The sequence below is a fragment of the Manis javanica genome, chromosome 5, assembly GCF_040802235.1.
Source record: "Manis javanica isolate MJ-LG chromosome 5, MJ_LKY, whole genome shotgun sequence".
In the NCBI taxonomy this organism is placed as follows: Eukaryota; Metazoa; Chordata; class Mammalia; order Pholidota; family Manidae; genus Manis; species Manis javanica.
In genome coordinates this window covers 12,649,459-12,673,250 of record NC_133160.1, presented here as the reverse complement: position 1 = coordinate 12,673,250, position 23,792 = coordinate 12,649,459, and the positions used below count along the sequence as shown (strand labels likewise).

Sequence of the window (23,792 nt, the reverse complement as noted above, 5' to 3'; positions counted from 1 at the left end):
AGATGCAGGCTCAGGAGGGGCAGCATTGCTGGGGGCTGGGGGGGGTGCAGAGGGAGAAGAGATTCTAGGGCGGGACCTGTCAAACATGTTCCTCAGGGAGGCAGTGGAGAGGCCGTAAGTGCCCAAGGCTTTGACCTTGAGCAGGTGACATTACCATGTGAGTCTCATTTTGCTCAACTATAAAATGGGGAAATAATATGTCCTTTTAGGGTTAGATGAAATATTCCTTTGTCTTAGAAGCAGATCCTGAGATGAACATAGTTTATTTGACAGGGGATCCTGGAAGGTCAGTGGTGAAGTAAAATGGACAAGGAAGCCAATACAGACTGTGTTATTAAGATTACCATGTGGGCAGTTGGGGCTCGATCCTGACGGGGACCCTGGGCGAGAGTGTAGATTGTGCTTTGCAGTTTTCCCTGGCAGGCAAGGAAGCTGGCTAGTTATCTGCCAACTCCTGGCCGTTGCTTCAAGCCAAGTTCCATGTTTCGATCATCACCTGGAACTGACCATTCTAATTTCTGAATTGACAAAATTTTGTCAATTTGTATTTTAAAGTAACTGAAGGATTTCAATTATTTCTCAAGAATGATGGTAAAAATCACCATTCTGCAGGCATCTCGTCCAAGTCGCAGGGGAAGAGCATCCCCCACTAAAAAGATTTTAGAGCCAAACAGCTAGAGAGAAAAATAAACATGACTTTTAACAATATTAGCTTTATAAATATAATTTACATACCATCAAATGCATTCATTGTAAGTGTACAGTTTGAGTCTGAACATATGTACATACCCATATAACATCCCAATCAAGGCACAGAACATTTCCTCCACTCCCAAAAGTTCCGTTTTGACTCTTTCAGGTCAAACCTCACACCCCCCTCCAAAACAGTGCTGATTTCCACTGCTATAGATTAGTTTTGCCTGTTCTTGGCCTTTTCTTTAATAGAATCACAGCATGTACTCTTGTCCTTTTTGCTGGGTATAATGCCTGTGAGATTCATCCATGCAGTTAGGTGCAGCAGTGGCCCATCCCTTTTCACTGCCGAGTCGTATTCCACTCTGTGCCTCTACCACTGTTGATTTGTACATTTTTCTTCCTGGTGGACATTTGGGTTGTTTCCAATTTGGGATTATTATGAATTAATAGAACTGCTGTGAACACTCAAATACCTCTGCCTCAGGGTGGCATTTTGTGAATCCTTCGGTGTACTATATTAATTCTACACACTATACAATGGGGTTGGGGAGACATGTTGGTAAAGTCTGGCTGCAAGGGTTGCCTTCCAAAGGATGTGCCTTGCTGGCCTGCGTTCTCCCTCTGCCTCTAACCCTCTTCCCTCTCTCGGTTCACTCTCCCCCTCCTCCCCACTCCCTCCCTCTCTTTCTTCCCTGTCTGGGTGCTCTTGCCAAGATGCCAACATCAATCCTTTGAAAAGGAATGACTCCAGGATACAGTGTGTGTCAGGTTTGGGGGTGACCCAAGGGAAAGGGCAGGAGTTGGGAAGTTGATCCTTGGCATGCATGGGGCTTTGGCAGTAAATGGGTCAAGAGTGTGCTTCATTACCTCGCTGGTCAGGGCCTGGAGCAGGGCCAAGGTGACCCCAAACAGCTTCCTTGCCCCAGCTGAGCTTCCTGTGGGCAAATGGATTCAGAATGCCAGCTGGGCGCCAGACATCTGGTGGGGAATTAATAAGTACTGCTACCCCTCATCCCCCAAACCCCTGCCAGGTCTTGAGGACAGAACTGACTTTCAGAGATCAAAATCTCCCAGGAGGTGGAGGCAGGGACTAGTGAGCTGGGACCTGTGAATACTAAGTGGTGGACTCTCAGAGCCCAAGCAGATGAAGCCCATTTCTACCTCTAGGTCTTTGTGCCTACTCTCTCCTCTACCTGGCCCCTCAACCCTGATCTCTGTCCAGCCTGCTCCTTTTTGTTGTTCAGCCCTCATCTCAAAGGTCACCTCTTTAGAGAGTCCTCCTCTGATCATGCTATCCTTCATGGTATGATTTTCATTGTCTGACCCTGTTCTCATCAAGCACTTATCAATAGCTGAAATGTTTCTTGTTTGTTCACATATTATTGCTCTTCCCCACCAGACCATAAGTGCCATGCAAATAGGGCCCTTGTCCATTTTTGTTCACCTCTATCCTCAGGGCTTCCATGGATATTTGTTAAGTGAATTGATAAATGACCAGAGTCAGGCATTGCAAACTCAAATGCAGAGGTAAATTTAATGAGTGAAGTGGGCTGGTGTAAAAAAAAAAAATCACATTATTTTCTCAAATCTGATTTGCACGTCTGGCAGCCCTGTGGGTACAGAAAACCATTGTTTTAGCAGGGGAAAAAGTACCCAAGCTTGATGATAGATTATAGCTGACACTGGGCTTCAGTGTCATGGGTGCAATAGGGAGGAGTGGGGACTGTGGTAAAGTTCTGAGAGGAGCAACTGCTGCTCAGCTCCTGATGGTTGCTGTGGGGGAATGTGGGTTCCATGATGCCAGATCTCCTGGTTTTTCAAGAGAAGCTTGAAATTGTGCTTTTATGTGAAATCTCAAAGTTTTGAGTTTCTCATTAAGAGGAAAGACTAGAAAAACCACATCTACAAGCAGTATCAAAGCCATGATTATTAGTTTATGACCTCTGTCTAAATGGCTTTAATTGGGGTAATATCCCAGAAAAGTGCATATGCATATACAGTTCTGAATCTAATGTCAATCTGAATCTAATTGTTCACAGAATGCTATATTGAAAATCTCTGCTCCATTTCAAAATCCCTATTTTCAAGGTATAAAAACAGGTCTGGTGAGCAGTGATCTCTTCAGGACCACACAGAACACAAGAGCAGATCTCATCACACCCAGGGCTAGTTACCATTTAAATGGTGGACCAGGGAATGGGGTCCAGGTGGATCCATGATTGCAGCCCACAGCACATCGAGCCACCTCTGCCTCTGGGCACTGGTTGGTGATCTCAGTTCAGCCACCTGGCCGCATGGAGGGAGGTTCAGTCTGCATGTTAGCAAAACGGGATCCCTCCAGCGCAGGTCAGCATAGAAGGGTAGAGTCACATGACCCCAGGGCCCTGCTCCTTTGAATGTTGACTTCTGGAGTTTGGTGGATGGGGAGGTGTCTGCTCCTTCAGGCCCACATTCTGGATCATCTCACACCAGCAGTTTGCCTCCTTGACACTTTGTTCTGCCCAGAGGCTCCAGTTTAGGAGGAATCTTGCTGAGCTGGCCCAGGTTGAATGGATTTGTGGTTCCAGGTGGAACATCCCTCAACTCCCCAGACTGTCCCCTCTGCCCTAACTTGACCCCTAGGATGATGGTTGCCCAGAGAAGGCAAGAGGCTTGCCTGAGGTGGCACAATAGGGTCCAAAATAAGGACTTGTTTGACCTTGTTCCCCTGAAAGACCACTTTGCCCTGAGCTTTATCAGGACAGATGGTTGGGGACCAGGTGAGGCAAGTGCGCAGCCCTGACTGTGACCCAACTTTATCTTTGCTTCCTGGGTGTGTCTCCCAGCTTACTGGATCTGGTTGGTAATAAAAATGGTGGTGGTGGCACTCTCCCAGAGTCCCTGACCAGCCCTGTTCAGGCCAACTCAACCCAGACATTTCCTACAGGAAGCTTTCTAATCCCCCCACCAAAACAATCCCAGCCTCTCAGGTTTAGCCAATATGTTAATTACCACAGGGATTAAAGTCTGCATCCAAAACACACCACAGTAAGGTGGGGGAAGGAAGAAAATGCCATGTCAGGTGGTTAATTTTTGAGCTGGGGAATGATTTCCAGGCAGACACAAGGTGACTTTTTCCCCATTGCCCCTAAACTTTCCCCCCTCACCTGGGAAAGGAAAGAAAGTAGTGGTCTGCTCTCCAAAGCCAGGGCAGGATGTCCAGAAACAACACCGACCACTACCATCCCTCCTGCACCCCATCTCCCTGCTGGGCTGCAGCAGGCATTTCTGTCAGCATGCTGAGGTGTGACTAGGCTCCTGCCAGGTACTGGCAATGGCTCCAGGCCAGGCAGAGAGCTGGCTGGCCAGCCCTTCGCGGAGCAGGACCACGGCCAGCTGCCCACTGTGGTGCCTCCAGCTGCCCGTTAGAAGCTATTACCCAGTTACGCAGGGTTGGGCTGTGGGAAGCCCTGAATTTTAGCAAAGCCAAAGTCTTGCCTTAAACTTCTCAGTATCCCCTCACCAGCCCCAGTCTGGGGCCTGAGCAGTGGCCAGAACCTCCAGAGCCCTAAGAGAGTGTGAAGCATTGTGGCACTTGCAACTGGTATGAGTGACCTTGGACAGGTCACTTTCCCGCTCAGAGCCTGTTTGCTCACAGATAACAAGGGGACGAATGGCATCACAGAGGTACAGCACCTAGAGGATGGTCAGCCCCAGAGAAATAAGAGCTGTTTGGTTCAGTAGAAAGAGTAGTGACAGTGAGCTAGGAGACAGGGGCTGAAATCTGAACCTGATGCCAAAAAGCAAAGGAGTCTATGAGTTGCACTCTCAACAACCAGAGCCAGAGTGCCTGGGTTCGAATCCTGGCTCTACCGCTTTCTAGAGCAAGTGACTTAACTCTGGGCCTCAGTTTCCCCTTCTGTAAAATGGGGATGATGATATAAGAAATTTAACCTCAGAGTTATTGTTGCAAGGATTGTATAAATTGTTATGAGTAAAGTGCTAGGAGGAGTGCACGGCACAGAGTAAGCAATATATATGAAGCATTACCTGCTACAGGTGGCCCCTGTGACTCTGAGCACATTTCTTGTTCTCTTTACATTAGAAGTTTCATCCCGATGATCTGTAAAGCACTTTAGGCCTGCTGGGTGGGGATGAAGGTAACGATTCTCAATGGCACAACAGATATGGGCCTCAAAGGACAAGCAGTTTGGAGCACACACACACCAGGCCCAGGGAAAGGACCCAACCTGGTAAGATGAGAGAGAGAACCCGAGAGAAATCCTCTCTGCTGAGGCCAAGAAACACCTAGGTGTGAGGCCTCCATTTGAAAAGAGGGAGTTAAATAAGGCCAGGTGAGGCTCAGGGAGACGTGGCCACCAGGAATTGCACAGTCCCGGGTGCAAATCCCAGTCTACCACTCAAAAGCTGACAGCTTTGGACTGACGGGTGTCCTTTCTGAGTCTCTGCGTCCTCACCCGTAAATTGGGAGGCATATGACACCATGTTGAGGGAGCTGGAAGGGGACGGAAAGGAATGTGGACACGGCTATTTGCAAGCCTGACCATGCTGGGGGCATTTCTGTTCCCCACTACCCTCCTTCTCTAGAGTGACTGCCCTCATTGCCTCAGAGCAATGCCAGGGCAACTGGCGATGGTGGCATGCACTAAGCACTTCCCACATGCCAGCCATAGTTTCTGGAAACTCCCCATTAAACTCTACCTCAGGTCCCATGGGGCAGCTGTCCTGAGTCTATGGGTAGCTCAATTTACCCTGGCTCAGAGATCTTGAATGACTTGACCAAGGTTACACTGCCTCAATGTGAACAGTAGATGAGAATAATAAAGCTACCATTTATTGAGGGCTTGCGCTGGTCAGGCACTGAGCTGTGCCTTTGACCTGCATTAGCTCACCTGTTTGTCACACAATCCTGTTCAGAAATGAGAAAACTGAGGCACAGAGAGGTTCAGGACTTTGTCATCCATGTGTGCAGTTTCAGGAAGGGATGATGCATGATTCCTGCCACTGTGGGCTGAGCCCAGGGCCCTAGTCCCGGGTTCAATGATGAGGATGAGAATGGCAATGATGGTAACATTCATAGTTTATTGAGCACTTACTATGTGAGGGGGCTGCGCTAAGCCCTATACACCTACAGTGAGTTTTGCTCCTCATAAACTCTAGTAAGTTCTTTTAGAGGATATACAAGGACACTCGGCAGAAAATCACTTTGCAGGCCCTTTCACATCCTCTGGGTCCATTCAGCCTTGAGGATGAGCACAGCTGTGTGCCCACCTTCCAGAGGGGAGGGGAGACTGAGGCATGGAGGGTTAAGCCAGTAACTAGACCAGGGTGACCAAAGAGGGAAACAACTGAGGCAGCCCGGAAGTGTGGTCTCTGGTTTCCAACCTTAGGGCTCCCTCCTATGGTCTCCTGTTCCTGAAAACACTCTGAGAAAACAGTCAGGGTCCCCCTGTGTCCATTTGGGTCCAAGACTCAAGGGGGAAAAAGGATAAAGTGGAGGTGGTGACTTGCCCCAGGAGGCATCTGAGGCCAGCCCCCTCATTCTTCCACCCTTCCTCCAGACTGGAGTGTGTTGGACCCCTAGACTCATTAGCAGCTATAACAAGTTCAAGTTCTTGGAACCATTCAGTAGGTGTTCTGAGGCAGCTCACACATCACTGCTGCCCAGACTTCACTAATCATTCACAAGCCGGACAGGTGGGTGGGGGTGGGCTGGGAGCTGCCCTGGACCCAGGACCCCCCCAGTGGCCTGACTCAGCCCAAGGAGGATAGAACACATTGTTCTGGAAAAAGAGACCAATTCACTGAGTGACCTTGGACAGCAACTTCCTCTCTCTGTGCCTTGTTCTACCCTTTTGTCCAGAGGGTCCTTCAGTTCCCAACATGGGTGGGCGTGCATCTAAAGGCCTCCTCAGGGCTTCTCCACCTCCCCCTGCTCCTGGTGGTCCCTCCTACACTTTTAGAGGCCTATAGTAACAGGAGCCCTTTCTCTGGTTGATGTGAAATCTGGCCTGAAGGCACTGGAGTGAATTCTGCATATAAGTTCATTTAGTCCCTTCAGTTTAGTTTCTCCATGATCAGGGGACAGGGGTCTGGCTCCTAGGAAGGGCTGTCATGAGGATCATTGGATGTTTCTGGAACACCCACCATGCACCCACCTCACGACCTTGTGTCGCTGTTCCACTGCCTGGTATGTGCTCAGGGCTCATTCCCTCACCTCCTGCAAGTCATCTCCTTTAGATGTTTGTTCAGAAATCCCCTTCTTAACAAAACCTACTTGATTCTAAAATTGCACTGCCCCCATTCTTGACTCCCACTCGCTCTCTCTGATTTCATCTTCCACAGCACTCTCATCATGCCGCATACTACAGATCTGACTTATTTATCCATTTGTTTTCATTTAATGTCTCCCCATCTAGGATGTCAGCTCCATGAGTATAAGGACTTGTGACCACTTGGCTCATGCCATGTCACCCTACTATATAGCAGATGTGTAGTAGGTGCTCAATTAATACTTAAAAAAGTTAAGACTTTAATTAAGCCTTTTAAAAATACTTTCAAAAATTAAGACTGAATCAGCACATAGGAAATACTGAAGAAATATCCATTTTTATTATTCATTCTGGACATATTTATTAAGCACCTACTGTGTACCAGGTTTTGGGGGTGCATTGGAGAACAAGGTGGGCAGGACCCTTATTTATCCTTTACTCTCTGCAGGCACTTTACTACTCGCTAAGTGTTTGGTTTCTCTGGCTCCTCACTACAGCTCCATGAAGAAGGCAGGCCCATGAAACAGATGAGGAAACTGAGGCTGGCAAGGGAAATGCCTTGCTTCCCCCTCACAGGGCAAGTTCTTAGCCATGCCAGGACCCATCCTGGGTTGGTGAGGCCATAGCCTGTGCACCTGTTACTTTGCCCAACTTCTCGTGGGCACGGGGGTTTGCCCTGTGCCTGATCTTTGCAGTTCTTTACTGTTACTGTCATCCACTCCCACTCCGGTCAAGCTGGCCTTGCCCCAGGCATCCTGGGTGCCAGTGTGGTGAGTGATGGGGAAGCTGGCCTCAGAACAGGCCTCAGTCTCCACTAGAGGCCCCCTAAAGGCTCCTGCTGCTGCACACTGACCTGGGGGATTTCCAAGCCCCTTTTGACAGTGGTTCTCCACTGCCTACAACCCTCACTCCTTAGGCCTCTGGGGCTCCAGGGCTCAGACCAAGAATAAGAATAAAAGGGTTTTCTCTGAATAAGTACTATCTCATTTAATTTTCCCAAGAGCCCCCAGGAGATGAGCTTTATTCCATTTCATAGGGGAGGAAATGGAGCCTCAGAGAACCCAAGAACCCTCACAGTGAACAAAGGGAGAAGGCCAAGAGGAGTGAGCCTCATCCCCTACAAGGTACTTCCAGACCCTTGGGAAGGACAGAATCACTTGTAATGCAAACAACGATACTACTACTACTAGTGGTAACAATTGCAATAGCAAACATTCACCTAGTACCTCTTATGTTCCAAGAACAGCCCAAAGTATTTAAGGTATATGAGCCAATCTTCACAACACCCCTATGAGGTAGGTGCTATTGGTGTCCTCATTTTACAGAGAAGGAAACAGAGGCACAGAGAGGCTAAGTCACTTGTCCAAGGTCACACAGCTGGGAAGTGAAAGAGCAAGACTGGAGTCCAGGAAGTCTGGTGCCAGAGGTCATGTTCTCACAATGCTGACCCTTCCCCTCAGAAAGTGATTCTGAGGGATACAGCTGTCCAGTGATTCTGGAAAGGCCCCTTTTCTGGAGGAGGAAAGCTGGTTTCTGGAGAAGGTCCAGATCCCACAGAAGAAAAAGGTTAAGAGAGGGAAATGGAGCCCTGTCTCACAGGCAGATGGCCTGGTTAGCGAGGCAAGAAGGTCCTCTCAGAACAGGCCTCAGTCCCCACTAGAGGCCCCCCAAAGAAGTGGGAGCTGGCCCAGGAGCAGGGCACCACCTCAGGGCTCCCTTGGGCTGGACACCCCGTACCCTAGTCCCTGGTGTCTAGACCACAGTGGACCACATTCCCAGGACTCATTTCTCAGCAAACCACATACACTTCTGTTTTGGACTCTGCTCTAAAATGCCCTGCTCAGGCGTCATGAGAAATTTTGGTGACTTGAGTCCCAGCCCTTTCCAGAGAAGTCATGGGACTACGGAAAGGGGCAGGAAATGGTTAAAAGGAGCAGGAAGAATTTTCCTTTGCACTCTCCCTCTCCTCCAGGTCTCCAGAGCAGCCAGAAAAGTCAGGAGACAAAGGTGCAGGCGAAGGGACAATCTGGGCTGTGGGTGGCTGCGAACAGGGGCCTCTTCTGTTATTTCTCCCACCTGAGGGAAAGGCGGATGTTCCCGCCCTCTGAGAGCCCCTAGGGTTGCAGAGGGGATGGGTCAGCTCCATCCATCCCGGAGCTGGTCTCTGAGCAGGGCTGGGGGCCAGGGCTGCTTTGTCTTTCCTGAAACGTCTCCTTCTCTAAATCCTCTCCACACTGCAAGGCCTTCTATTGCCAGGCTGTGTGCCCATCAGCAAGCACTGCCCTCTCTGGGACTGTTTCCTTGACAGAAAAATGGGACTTGACTGCACCTGCCTTACAGGCTTGTTGGGGGATCAGAAGAACGATGCATTTAGGGCAGGGATTCCCAAACTTAGCACCACTGACTGGGGCCCAAGCACTCTGTGTTGTGGGGCCTGTCCTGGGCCTTGAGGGATGTTCAGCGGCATCTCTGCCCTCTACCCACTAGACACGAGTAGCACTCCACTGAGTTCTGACAGCCAAAAATATCTCCAGCCATTGCCAAATGTCCCCGGGGAGCAAAATACTTGAGAAGCACTGATTTAAAACATTTCCCAGAGCCCAGAACACAGTAGGTGACTGGTCCATGAAGGCAGCCAACATTTGTTGAATCCTTTATAAGCATCATTAATGGTTATCATATCCATTTACAGATAAGGCAACTGAGGCACAGAGAGGTTAAGTAACTGGCCCAAGTTCACATAGCATAGTAAGAAGCCAGGATTTGAATCCAAGCAGTCAAACGTAAGCTCCTACCCATCACGCTTGACCACCCATGTTAGTTCCTGTCTTCAGAGAGCTCCCTGAGACTTCCAAACTCCTACTCCAGTGTCAGAATGACACGTCTCTCCTCTGGGAAGCCTTCCTTCATGTCCCCCACTCCATCCAGCACAGTCACTCTATTCCCTCTTTGCCTCCACTGAACCATAAAGGGGTGTGGCTTTCAACAGGCAGACCTAGGCATGAATGCCAGTCCTACTATTCATTCGATGACTTGAGGTGCTGGGCCAGTGGCTTCACCTCTCTGGGCCTTAGCCTTCTCATCTGTACAATGAGTCCATCATCCCTGTGTCAAACAGTGTAGCTAAGAGCATAGACTCTGGAGCCAGATTGCCAGGGTTTGCATCCCAGCTTTGCCATTTCTAAGCCTTGGGAGCTTGGGCAAGTGACCAAACCGTTCTGTGCCTCAGTTTTCTCATCTGTGAATAACAGCACTTGCCCCCACACAGCCATGGTGCACATAAATGAGCTAGCAACATATCTTGAGTGCTTTGAACCATGTTTGGCACTGAATAAGTGCTAACGAGGTATTGGCTGTGGCTCTTAGGAGGCCCCTTGGGGAGCAGAGAGAGCATGAATGAGGCATGTGACCAGGCCATCAACAAACTTGAGTTCACCTCCTGCAGCTCCCAGGGACTAGCATATTCCTCTAGGAGGGTTTAATACAGTTGAAATAAAATCCATTTCTTAGCCCAGATTGCTGATAAGGACCCCCGCAAAGGAATAAAGCAAAAGGGACTGGGTAGGGGACAATAGGCTGGCTGGCAGGGGCAGGCTGGCGTCCCAGCCCTTCTCCAATGTCTTTACCTGGCTGCAGATTATTGTTCTGTTGCCGCACGCCCCGCGCCCTCTCTCTCCCCCTGGGAACTTCAGAGACAAATATACAGAGCTGAGAGCCTGATACTCCTGTTTGGCAGATAATAGCAAAAGCCACAGCCCTTTATTGAACACCTACTATGTGTCAGGCACAGTCAAGTCTTCCCAGCAGGTGGGTTTCATTATGCCCATCTTGTAGATGAGGAAATCGAGGCTCAGGGGAGAGAAATGACTTGCCAGGAGTGGTGTGGCCTCGTGTGTCACTTCCCTCATGCATCTCAGCTGGAGAGAGCAGTTTAGGGCACAAGTATGGCTTGTTCCAGACCCTGGCCAGGTCCGGCCGAGCTGGGGTGCTGACTCTGTGTCTTCAAGGTCTGGAGGTGTCAGAAAATCCTGCTCATCAGTCCAGAGGGCACTGTCCTCTTAAGTCAGGTCAGGAAACATGATCTTGTTCCCTGCTGCATCACCCATCACCGGGAATCACATTAGCCTGTTTACACACCTGGCAGGAACTCCAGGAAAGAGGAAAGTTGGCTAGGCCTCAGAGAAGCGGTTCCGAGGCCAAGGGGTCTGTGTGGGCAACAGGTCAGACCTGGTGGGGAAAGCATGCATGTGGCACAGATGAGGGTTCTGCGACCACCTGGCTGGGAGAGGCTAGGAAAGTCCCTCCATGTCCCCTCTGGGCCTCAGTCTTCCCAGCTGAAAAGTGAAAGGACTGGAAACACTGATTCCAGCTCAAATCTCCCACAAATTGGCAGCAGTCAGTGGTTTTAGAAAGTGCACATATTCTAAAATCAGAAATACCAGGATTCAAGTCCAAATTCATTCATTCACTTGTTTTTGAGTACCTGCTATGTGTCAGACACTGCTTTAGGCACTGGGGGTGAGTCTTGGAACCAGACAGACACAGCCCTGCCCTTACCTTGCCCACAACCTAGTTGGGGAGGCAGACACTGAAAAAATAATGTTCATTTAGGATCGAGATGAATGTCAGGAAGGAAATAAAACAGGAGACTGTTTTAGAGAGTGCCGTAGGGGGTGAGGAAGGCAAGTGTCCTTGAAAAGAGGAATCAAGGAGGCCTCCTTGGAAGAAGTGCTGTTGGCGCTAAGACCCAAATAACGAAAAGAATCCAGCAATGGAAGATCAGGGGCAAGAGCATTCTAGGCAGAGAGAATAGCAAGGGCAAAGGCTCTGAGGCAGGAACAAGCTTAGCAGGTTTAAAGAACCAAAAGAAGGCTTATGAGGTTGGATCATAGTGAGAGCAGAGAAGAATAAGAGAGATTGTAAAACCATGCCTGCTGGTTTCTGTATCTGGTGTTCTGATATCTTGGGACTCTACTAACCCTTGAGGGTCAGCCCCTTGCTGAGCTAGCTAATTCCTAGAGATAGTAAACAACTCCTTAGGTATGTGTTTTTCAAATGTAAACCAATCAATCTAAAGCCTACACCCCCAACCACCTCCTTTATTGGGCTCTGTCACGCCTGGCCACTATCCACCTACCTTGATTGTCCCAGGGCAAGATACCAGACAACTAGGGGACAGACTCTAGTGTCCCAGTGCCCACTGCAATTATTTGAACTAGCCAATCCTATGCCTGCTTATCCTGACTTGCCCATTCCTTAAATATAAATTGCCAGACAGTGATAAAGACCTGAAGAAAGATAAGGCAGAGAAGAGAACGGAGTGTAAAAGATTTTTCATTTTCTATGTTAGATAGAGTGGCTAGGGAAGGCCTTTGAGGGGGTTCACCTTTGAACTAAGATGAATGAAGTATGGGAGAAAGTCTTGCTGATGTGTGGGAAACAGCAGTTCACACAGAGGGAACAGCGAGTGCAAAGGCCCTTGGGTAAGAGCATTCTTGGGATATTTAAGGAACAGCAAGACCAGCATGGTTGGAGCAGGGGGAGCAAAGGGGCCAAAGCTCCTGGTAATTGACTAATAAATATTAGCTGTTCTTATCCTTTGCTGAGGGCTTACTATGATCTGATAAGGGAGCTTGACCTTTGATTCCACTCACTCCTTATCTAGAAATTAGGATTCAGAGATTAAATGAAATGTCAACAGAATAAAATCATCCTGGTTGTGACTGGGAGCCTAAAATAGGGGAATCACTGGACAAGGAGGTGGGATGGAGGCACTCACACCTGCCCTGTGACTCCCTCACCGTGAAGCCTCAGGCAACTCACTTCCTTCTTTGGGCCCCAGAATCCTCTCTATGGAAGTTAAACCAAGTTCTGAAATGTTGTGACAATGACTGCAATAATAATAGCTGATGTTTATTGAGTGCTTACTGTGAGCCAGCATGTCATGACGTGCCTCAAACATGCGAACTTATTGTCATATGATCAGACCCAATTTCCATGAGACAACCAAGGCTTAGTTAGAACTGACCATTTCCACGTAGCTCATTCCATCAAATGCTACAAGCATCTCCTGTTTTCCCCCAAATCAGCTTCAAAGATCCCTCTAAGAAAAAATGTGTAAAGGTTAGATGTATGTGTATCTGAAGTGTATTTTTTGCATATGTGAACTTATTTCTTCATCACAAAATCCCTTGAGGAATAGGACTATGAAAAAATCCATTTATCGGATGGGGAAACCTGTTCAGAGAAGTGGAGACACTCTTCTGAATCACATCACTCATGAAGGACAGAAGCTGGAGCTGAATTCACATCCAGATGAGTCCATGGCTTTTTCTGCCAAACCAGGCTCTCTCCTGAATACCAGGATTTGCATTCCAAGAACAAAAGGCCATGACGGGAAGCATCCCTGAATGTGGTTCTGCCATGTACTCATTTCCCATTGCTCCTGTAACAAATTACCTAAATGCAGTGGCTTAAAACAACAAGAAGGTGTTTTCTTACAGTTTTGCAGGCCAGAATTCTGAAATCATTTTCACCAGGCTCAAGTCAAAGTGTCTTGAGGGCTAATTCCTTCTGGAGCTCCCGGCAGAGATCGGCTCCTTGCCAGTTTCCAGCTGCTAGAGGCTGTCTGCATTCCTCGGCTTGTGGGCCCACATCATGTTGACTTCTGACTGACCCTCCTGCCTTCCTCTTGGAAACTCCCTGTGATGTCATTGGATCCACCAGGATAATCAAAAATACTCTCCTCATCTTGACAGCCTTACTTGATCACATGTGCAAAGCCCCTTTTTCCATGTAAGGTAACATGCACAGGGTGAGAGAATTAGGATTTTGACATCTTTGGTTGGCCACTGCTGGGCCAACCACTTAACAGCCGCCAAGTGTCTTGGTGGAAAGAAGATCATCTCATTTTACAGACCAGGGAATCAAGCAGCCAGGGCTGACAGCCAACCTCGTGAATCTCCAGACAAGGCATATATGCAGGCTACAAGTCCCGTCTTTCTTGAAGTGAAAGAGGCCATCTCTGAAAGACCTTGGATCATTCATATATGGACCGTAAAGAACACCGAGGTTCCTCCCTTTCTGATTCTTCCTTCTCATTCCTTCCAAAACAAAGTCTCAGTTTGGTACTAGCTTCCCTTCAGCATCTCTCTTTGATTATTTCCTTCCCTTTGTAACAAAGAAAGGGCAGGTGTCAGGCCCTTGGCTTCAAGTGGGCAGCAGTATGTAGCCAGAATTAATCAACATTGGCTATTTATTTATTTATTGCTACTTTTCCTCTACCAGTCATTCATGATCCTGCTTTTCCATACATGGTTCTGACATAAAATTTCCTTTTTAAGTCATTATATTTAGGTTTCTTCTTCTTCTTTTTTTTTTTAAAGAAGGAGAGGGCAGTAAGGCATTATGTAAAAAACAAACAAACCAGTAAACGATAGGAATGCAATTAAGTAAAAATATTGAGTGGTAAGGGGATCTGGCAAAAATGTTGTGGGCAGTATTTGGATGATGGAAACCAAATCCCTACTCTGTTTGGGGGGTTTGTGTGAACAAATTCCTTGTCCGAGCTCTCTGGGTTCAATGAGATGCAAGTTAAGGGCACTAGGCAGTATCTGGCTAGAGAAGGTGTTGGATCTAAAGGGCTACACTTAGGTTGTTTTACAGGAAGCCTGTATTAGGGCAATATGCAAGGACCTCTCAGAACCCTGGCCACCTCTTCTAAAACCAGGACCAAGAGGTGAGTGATTGGAGCAATATTAAGCAGCTGTGAGACCTCAGGAACATTACCTAACATCTCTGTGCCTCACTTTCTTCATCTGTAGAAATGGGGATAATCATTATTCCCACTCCTTAAGGCTGATGTGAAGAGCAAGTGAACTAAAATGTGAAAGGCATGTAAAACAGCATCAGATAAAGAGGAAAAAATTTTTTAGCAGTTATTATTATAAACCCCCACTGTGTTTGGCACTGCACTGGACCATTTCTGTGTCTTTTCCTACTTAAGTTTCACAACAGCCCTTTGGGGGGCTGTGAGTCCTCCCCAACTTCACAAATGAGGAAACTGAGACTCAAAGATGCTAAGTCTCAAACGCAGGCTCCCTTGTCTCAGAGTTTTAGAGTCAAGACCCAAACCCAAGTCTTTCCAACTGTAAGGCTTGTGCTCTTTCCATCATTTAACTTTTCTGAGTCTCAGTTGCCTCATCTGCTAAATGGGAGAGTTAAAACATCTCTTAAGCATTGAACAAAAAGTAAGAAGTTATGGTGAGGGCATAATACATGATATCACTGGGCCCAAATAATAACCTGGGAGGAAGGTGATACTATGCCATGTTATAAATGAAGGAACGGAAGTTTAGAGAAGCAAAATGACTTGCCCAAGGTCACAGAGCAAATATGTACAATAAGAATACGTACAATAAGAATATGTACAATAAGAATCCAGTTCTGACTTCAAAGACTCAAAACTGGGAATGAAATGACCATTTTCCTAGTCATCCACCTTAACATCCCACACAAGAATTAGGCAAATGCAAAAAAATGGACCTCTGACCCTACTGGTGGTATACCCCTGTCCCCTAAAAAGATCAGCTAACCTGCTGCTAGCCAGACTTTATACCCTTGTGCAGATTAGGGAAAGAAATTCTTCTTCAGGCAGGCCCAGCACTGCCTCGGGGCACACGGTTTGGTATGTGGAGTGCAGGCTTGTTCAGCTGCAGTTTGCTTGCTTCCTCAAGGCCCCCTGTGCAGAGCACTGCCAAATGCCTCTTCCTCAAAGCATCCTTCCCAAGAGTCACCTGTGAGTATCCACTGCAAGAACCCATCTGGGCCAAATGATCAGTCCAGCTGAATTTGCTTGTAGGGGTGCAAGGTGGAAAAGGGGACAAGATTTCTCTTCAAACACATGAGGCGGGTGCTTATTGCAAGCTTGCTTTACAAGTCTTGTCTGTCCCCACTGACTGCCCAAGGCCAGTACCCAAACCTCCAACTCCCAGGATGGCCATTTTTGGAACTTGAGGTGGTTCCTCCAGTAGCATCCTGACTTTTCTAAGTCTCTTTGTAGCAAGAGCTGGGATCCCTAGTGGTGCTGGAAATTGCAACTACTGCATCCCAGATGTGTGGCCCACTCCTTTTCATTTCTACTGACAGCATTTTGTTTCATGCCAGGAGGACATAATATAAGAATTGTTCCCTCCATCTTAACCAGATTAACCCCAGTCTCCTTGAAGACCAGCTCACCAGTTGCCAGGGGGACAAGTCCATGAGGGCCAGTCCTCTCGATCACAGACACCTAAAACATCAGAGCAGTGGTAACCTGCAGACATCATCAAGCTGGAAAACTAGGTCCCACTAATGGGCAAACAGCGAATGCCCAAGCATCTCAAACGTCTTTCCTGATCTGTTATCTGCAATTTTGCAAAAGTTTTTGGGACCCCATGGGTACAACAGAACCTGTATTAGTGGTTCCAGAATTTCTATATGACAGAGGCTTAGAAGCAGCAATCTGATGGTAGGGGTGGACACTGAGGACACTTGCCTTGAAGCTAGCATAAGGCACGGCAAGCATAATGTTCTTGTTAGACCACCAGCCTTTGTTTGGGGAGGTTATCACAGAGTTAAAACTGGGTAAGATGACAGGAACTGTCTTGAAGCCCTGTTTGCATAGCACACCCCCCTCTGTTTGCTTTAAATGTATGTCACAGATCAATAAAAACAGCAATGTTTTCTGTTCAATGTTTTTTAAGGATGCCTTTTTCACAATGTACATTAGATTGGGAAACAGGTCAATTATTAATATCTAATAATATAATACATTACACATATATCTATCTCCCTACCTATCTATATAATTACATAGGGAAAGGGGCTTTGAATATACTGATAGAGATTTTTAAAGAGGCTAAGATCCCCCCAGGTAGTCAGACCAGCCTCCTGGGAGGAGGTCCTGGTTTATCAGCCACTTAAAGAGGCAGTGATGTCTCAGGCCACACAAATGGTCCTCATCAGGGATCTGTGGGGATGCAGGAGAAGTTCTTATTCAGTTATAACTAAGGAGAGAGTGCAACGTGCAGCAGTTAGAAGTACAGACCCTGCATTCTGCCTTTGTACAGGCTGTGTGGCCTTGGGTAAGTCATCTAACCTTGCTGAGCTTCCATTTCCTCACCTATTTAATAGGGGTGCAGATAGCAGCTGCCTCCCTAGTTATGTGGACATTTTATGAGACATTGTCTGAGAAGCTCTTAGCATAGTCCTTGGCTCATACTACCAACAGAACACCTGATCATGGGGGTTACAGGAACTCACTGTTATCTGCACACACTGGGGTTCATATGGAAGTGGATTCACTGTGCTGCTAATGGAGCTTAAGCTTCAGAGCCCCTCCAAAGCCCAGTTCTATAGTTTATACTTGTAAATCTGTACACTTTTTCTTAAAGAGACCTCCTCAGATACTATGTAATTCAGGCCCCTAACACTTGGATTTGCCCCTGAGTTCACAGTCTTGCTTAGAGAGCAGAGCAGAGAGAAGCTTGAAGAACTCCCTGCCGAGGGGAGACCCAGTGTGCTTCTTCTCCTCTTCCCAGAACTCTTCCTGGGACCCCACAGACCCATCCATCCTTCCATCAAAGATGCTTCACGAAGTGAGGCAACTTCCTTGCTCAACCCCTCACATCAGTTCTCAGAAGCTAGCACTGTGATGGCTCCATATTACAAAGAAAGTAAGAACCAAAGAAGAAACGAGGTTGTTCTAAGGTCCTGAGGTCAGCACGTGGCCTGTTTTTTTAAAGTGACCTAATCCTTACTCCAGCATTTATTGTTTTTCTCTTCCAAGTCAAGAAGTCTAATAGCTTAAATAATTCTACGCTAAAAAACTTGCTTGTGTATTAGCCCTGGATCCCCTTGGCACTACCTGTTACCATCTCCTGACTCCCTGTGTCCAAGGAGGGCTCCTTCCTCTGGGCAGCCCTCTCTGAACACCTCTCCTGGCTCCCCTGGCCTCTGCTGATGGGTGCTGGGTAAAGCAACGCTAAACTACACCTTCTTTATACTTTTGTTTTTATGAACATTTAGCATCTCATTAGGGACGTTGAAGCAACTTCCTGGAGCTAGAAGCCTCGTCCTGGTGCCCCGCCATGATGCCCTAGATGACATGGACACAGGTGAGGTGCCCAACAGGGACCTGCAATACCGTCCTCTTCCAGCCCCACTGGTGGTGATTTTTGACATGACTCGCCTGACCTGAATCTTCAGCCTTTGATCTGAGGATTACTTTCTTTGAGGGTCTAGAAACAGCTTAGTTTCTAGATTCTAATAAGCCAGGGACTCAGTCCTTCCTTACTCCACTGCCTGCTGTGTGGTTCTGAACAAGTCACTTCACCTCTCTAAGCCCCTCTCCTCTTCTCTGGAAAACAGGGTAAGTAATCCTCCCTCTCTGAGGGACACTGAATGGACTAAGTAAAATGACGCACAACAAGAGAAGTTCAGCACTGCACCTGGCTCCTAGTAAGCATTCATTAAGTCTTGGCTGTCCCCATCATGTAAAGGACTAGAATAAAACCAGGCAATGTGTTATTAGGCACTTACTGTGTACCAGGCTCAGTTCTAAGAGATTTACACATATTGTCTTATTTAATATTCACCACAGCCCTAAGGGTTGCCACTACCATTTCCCCTATTTCTACATAAGTAAACTGAAGTTCACAGAGGTGAAGTGACTTGCCCCCAGACTTGCACAGCTTGGCATTGCATTCACTAAGTGTTCATTGTGATTTTCAAGTGAAATGTGCGACGGCAGGGCCAAGCACATAGTCAGAGCTCAATAAAGAGAAATCATTCCTGTAAAAGTGAGATCCAGAAGGCTGGGGGCACTCGGACTCCAAGGTGCAGCTAGCTGGGAAAGGGGCAGAGGAGTTAGGGGTGTTCACAGCAGCCCGAGGCAGGATAAAGCGGAGAGGGTCGAGGGGGGTCTGCCGACGTCTGTCTAGCCTGGGACCTCAGCGGGGTCCCGCCTCAAAGGCTCGGGAACAGAGGGTCCCGCCGGTGGCGCGGCCGCGGGTGGGCGCCGCACAGACAGAGGAGGCGTTACCTTGGGCGGCAGGGCGAAGACCACCGGCAGCAGCGCGAGTGGGGCGAACAGCAGCACTAGCAGCCGCCGCGCGCTCCACACCTTCTTGGCCACAGCCGCCAGCGCCGCCATCTGCGCGATCGCCGGGCGGAGCGGACCGGCTCGGGACTGTCCGCGCCTGGCCCCGCGCAGGCTTAAAGCTGGGGAACGGTCGGGGAGGGGACTGCGCCCGGGGACCCGCCTTCTCCCTACTCCCCCTGGGGAAATGGGTGGCGCCTGCTCCCCGGGAACCGGGTGAAAAAGGCCGGGGAATGTTGGGGGACGTTAGGGCACAAGAACTAAGGGCGCGGACTGCTGGCGTAAAGGCAGCGTGGCCTTGGGTTTAAGCCTCGCGCCTTCCCAGCTGCGCGTCCTGGGACAACTGGCTTAACCTTTCCTCCCACTGTTTACTCGCCTGTGACATGGACGATAATGACAATGCGAGGTTAAAGCACTTACTAGTATTACCTGGGTTCAGATCCTGACTTTGTCGCATACTAGCTGCGTGGCCTTGAGCACAGCCCTCTGAGCCTGTTTACTCATCCAGAAAGTGGAGGTAATGATAATAATGGTCCTTTACCAGACAAGAGGTCTAGTGGGAAGTTTAAATGAGATAATGCACTTAAGGTGCTTAACATAGTGCCTGGCACAAAGAACTTCAGGGCAGTTGTTATTGCTGTAGATAATGTGATTCTTATTTTCTCCTAGGGTAGGTGAGTCAACTGTAGGATGGAGCCTGGAGGAGTCTTTTTGCCCCTCTTGGATAAATGCACAGGAGTACAACTGCTGGATTCATGATAGTTGCATCCTTACTTTTTCAAGAAACTGCCAAACTTTTCCAAATTTTTTGCATCCTTTTGCATTTCCATTAGCAATGTGTGGGTGATCCAGTTTCTCCACATCCTTGTCAGTATTTGGTGTTGTCAGGATTTTTTATTTTAGCCATTCAAGGGAGGGTGTAGAGATACCTCATTATGGTTTCATTTGTATTTTCCTAATGGCTAATGATGTTTTAGTATCTTTCTGTGTGCTTACTTGCCATCTGCATATCCTCTCTGGTGAATTCTCTTCCTGTCGTTGCCCATTTTCGATTTGGACTGTTTTCTGCTATTGAGTTTGGAGAATGCTTTATGTATTCCAGATAGCAGTCCTTCATCAGATATGCTGCTTGTGAATGTTTTCTCCCAGCCTGTAGCTTGTCTTTTCATCCTCCTAACAGAGCCTTTCACAGAGCTAACATGGTCGGGGCTGAGGGGCAGGAGAGGAAGGTCATTACCAGCCAAGGGGGACAAATGCCCCAGCTCCGTCCTCAGGTTTCTCTGTCACCACCGAGTAGGAAGCTGGAACATGCTGGTGTAGTCTGGTGAGGATGGAAGCCCACACTCCTCACTCCCCTTTCCGCCTTTCCTGGTGGTGATGGGGTCACTTGTTCTGTGGCGTCTGGCTGGAGTAGAGTAGTCTTTATCTAAACAGGATCTCCCTTGCTAGGCTGATTCTTTCCCAGTCCTTGGGCTACAGAGTGTAAGCTTTTGTGGCTTTTTGTTGCTTCTGTTGGCATTTCTAGGTTGCCTGCTTCTTTCGAGTCTGAGATACAGAAGGCTGAAAGAAAACCCAGTTAATGTGTCACTGTGTTGTTCCTTGGGTCCCAAGTCCCTGCCTTCTCGCTTACATTTCATCTTGTCTGTTTTATATGTGATGTCCAGGGTTTTAGTTGTACTTAGCAGGAGGTGTGGAGAGTATTATGTCTACTCCACTTTGCAGAAGTGGAAGCCACTGTTCTTATTCTATTATTTTCTTCCTTCTACTAACTTTGAGTTTATTTTTCTCTTCTTCTTCTAGCTTCTTAAGGTGGAGAACTTAGATCACTTACTTTCTACCTTTTTTTCCATCTTAATATAAGCATTCAGCATACACATTTACCATAATCTGGGGAAAATTTTTTCAAAAATATATTTGACAAAGGACTTATATTTGCAATATATTTAAAAATCCATTACAACTCAATAATAAGACAAACAACCCAATTAAGAACAGGCAAAATATTTGAAAAGACATATTCACACACACACAAAAGACATACAAATAGCCAATAAGCACATTAAAAGATATGCAACATTATAAGTAATTAGGGAAATATAAATTGAAAGCTCAGTGCAATATAAACCCATGAGCATACTAAAGTTAAAAAGATGCTAATATTAGGTGCTGACAAGACTCTAGAGCAATCAGGAGTCTCACAGATTGCTGGTGGAAATGGAAAATTATCCAACCACTTTGGAAAACAATACACCAGCATCTTATGAACTTAAACATCCACTTACCATACAGTCAAGTAATGCCACTCACCTTGGTATTTACTCAAGGGAAATGAAAACACATATCCACATTAAAGACAATAAGTGTTCATATCAGCATTATTCACAATAGTTGAAAACTGGAAACAGTACAAATGTTCATTAGCCAGTGAATGGATAAACAAATTCTGATATACCTACACTTTGAAATATTGATACATGCAACAATATAGATAGAATCTCAAAAACACTATGCTATATGAAAGAAGCCAAACACAAAAGACTATTTATAAGAAATGCTAGAAGAGGCAAAACTTAGTAACAGAAAGCAGGTCAGTGATTGCCTGGTAAAGACAAGACCAACTGAAAGGAGCATGAGGAAATGTTAAGGGTGATACAAGAGTTCTATTGATTGTGGCGGTGGCTATACAACTGAATATCGTTATCCAAATTCACCAAACTGAACACTTAAAATGGGTGCATTTATTACATATAATTATACTGCAATAAAAATGGAATAAAAGTATACTGAGTGTATTTAGTGATATAAATATTAATAAGTTGATTGATAGTGTTTTTCAAATCTAGATTGTTAAATCTCGAATTGGACTGTGTATTGTCTATTTCTTGTGTTAGTTCTTTAACTTTTGTTTCATAGATTTTTAAAGTCTGTTATTAAATACATACACCTTTAAAATTATTATGTTGCATTGGTGGATTGATCCTTCTATCATTATGAAATCCCTTTTATCACTAGGGTTACTCTTTGTCTTGAAGTCCACTTTGATACTAATATAGCCACATTAGCTTTCTTATCCTTAGGGTTTGCATAGTGTATCTTTTTCTACTTTTTTACTGTCCATCTGTGTGTATGTCTATATTTGTAGTGTGTTTCTTATAAATAGTATATTGATGGGCTTTTTTATCCAGTTTGACATTCTCTGGTTTTTATTTGGAGGCTTAGTTCATTTATATTTAATGTAATTATTTGATTGGGTTTAAGTGTCTCATTTTGCTATTTGTTTTCCATTTGTCTTATTTGCTCTTTGTTCCTCGGTTCCTCCTCTCTTGCCTTCTTTTGTGTCACCTGAGTATATGTTTTGGCATTCTGTCTTATCTTCTGTATTAACTTTTTAGCTATTCTTCAGTGTTGTTATTTTGGTGGTTGCTCTGGAGATTACAACATACACCTTTAACACAGTTGACCTTCAACTAAGAAGTCACTTACCCAAGACACACAGTTGTTAAGGGGCAATTCAACCCCAATAGTCTAGCTCTGTCCACATAGTAATGATTCACAGCATATATATGTGTGTTTATTAAACATAGGAAATATAACCTTAACATTGAGCATTAAAGAAAAATAGTGGGAAGTCTTATTCTTCATGCATCAGATCCCCTCAATATTACAAGAGTTGGCAACAATTTGAGTGTATTTACTCAGGGGCTGTTTCCCAATGCTCATACCTCAGATAACAAGGGCTACCTGTACCCCTCTAGCCTCCTAACACACTGGGTCTTAACCCTGGCTGCACCTTGAATCACCTGGGGTGCTTTTAAAGTACTGATGCCGAGGCACCACACTCAGAGTATGACTTAATTATCTGGGATGTGGCTTGGGCATGAAGATTTTTGAGAGCTCCCAACAGATTCTCATATGCAGCTGGGGTTGAAAACCACTGCTCAACAATTCTATTGCTGTCCAACTCTCCAGACCCCTTAAATATAACCCATCTTTTGTCACTTCCTGGTGGAATCATTTTCCTGATGCAAAATCTGAACTGGTTCTATCTCATACCATCTAAACAGCCACTCCCAATCTCCCCCTAACCTCCAAAGCCCTAGATAACCACTAATGTACTTTTTGTCTGTATAGAGTTGCCTGTTCTGAACATTTCACATCAATGGAATCATACAATTTGTGGTCCTTTGTGTTTGGCTTCTTTTACTTAGTATGATGTTTTCAAGGTTCACCTATGTTGCACCATGTATCAGTACTGCATTCCTTTTTATGGGCAAATACGTTGTATGAATACAACACATTTTATTTATCTGTTCATCAGTTGGTGGACATTTGAGTTGCTTCAACTCTGGCAATTATGAATAATACTGCTATGAACCTTCATGTACATAGTTTTGTATGGACACGTTTTCAGTTCTCTTGCGTGTATGCCCAAGAAGTAGAATTGCTGGGTCTATGGTATCTCTTTATTTAACCTTTTGAGAGACTGCTGAGCTGTTTTCCAAAGTTTCCATAACATTTTGCAGTCCCACAAGTTCTATTTTCTCTACATTCTCACCAACACTTATTATTAACTGAGCTTTTTGTTATGGCCATTGAAGTGGGCATGCTTATCACTTAAAGGATAGTTGCTTGGACCAGAGCAGTACTAATGGAGGTGGTAAGAAAAGATACCACTCTGGATGTAT

General features: G+C 46.4%; 2 protein-coding genes across 7 annotated transcripts in view; one reads left to right on the top strand and one right to left on the bottom strand.

Annotated features, from left to right (window-relative positions):
- The window catches only part of SLC13A3 (solute carrier family 13 member 3), a 65,388-nt gene extending 44,769 nt beyond the window's left edge, over window positions 1–20,619 (bottom strand). The window contains exon 1 of one of the 3 annotated variants that reach the window (XM_073236518.1): window positions 19,051–20,619. In XM_073236518.1, the coding sequence (XP_073092619.1) occupies window positions 19,051–19,161 (111 nt within the window). In that variant the 5' untranslated portion in view covers window positions 19,162–20,619. The remainder of the gene's footprint in view (window positions 1–19,050) is intronic. The other 2 variants (XM_073236517.1, XM_073236516.1) reach the window with 2 other exon arrangements.
- Window positions 14–23,792, top strand: part of SLC2A10 (solute carrier family 2 member 10) — a 66,982-nt gene continuing 43,203 nt past the window's right edge. Inside the window, exons 1-2 of one of the 4 annotated variants that reach the window (XM_037006243.2) lie at window positions 14–17,092; window positions 18,036–18,124. In XM_037006243.2, coding sequence (XP_036862138.2) covers window positions 18,115–18,124 — 10 coding nt within the window. In that variant the 5' untranslated portion in view covers window positions 14–17,092; window positions 18,036–18,114. Of the gene's footprint in view, window positions 18,125–23,792 lie in introns of all 4 variants that reach the window. The other 3 variants (XM_037006242.2, XM_037006241.2, XM_037006240.2) reach the window with 3 other exon arrangements.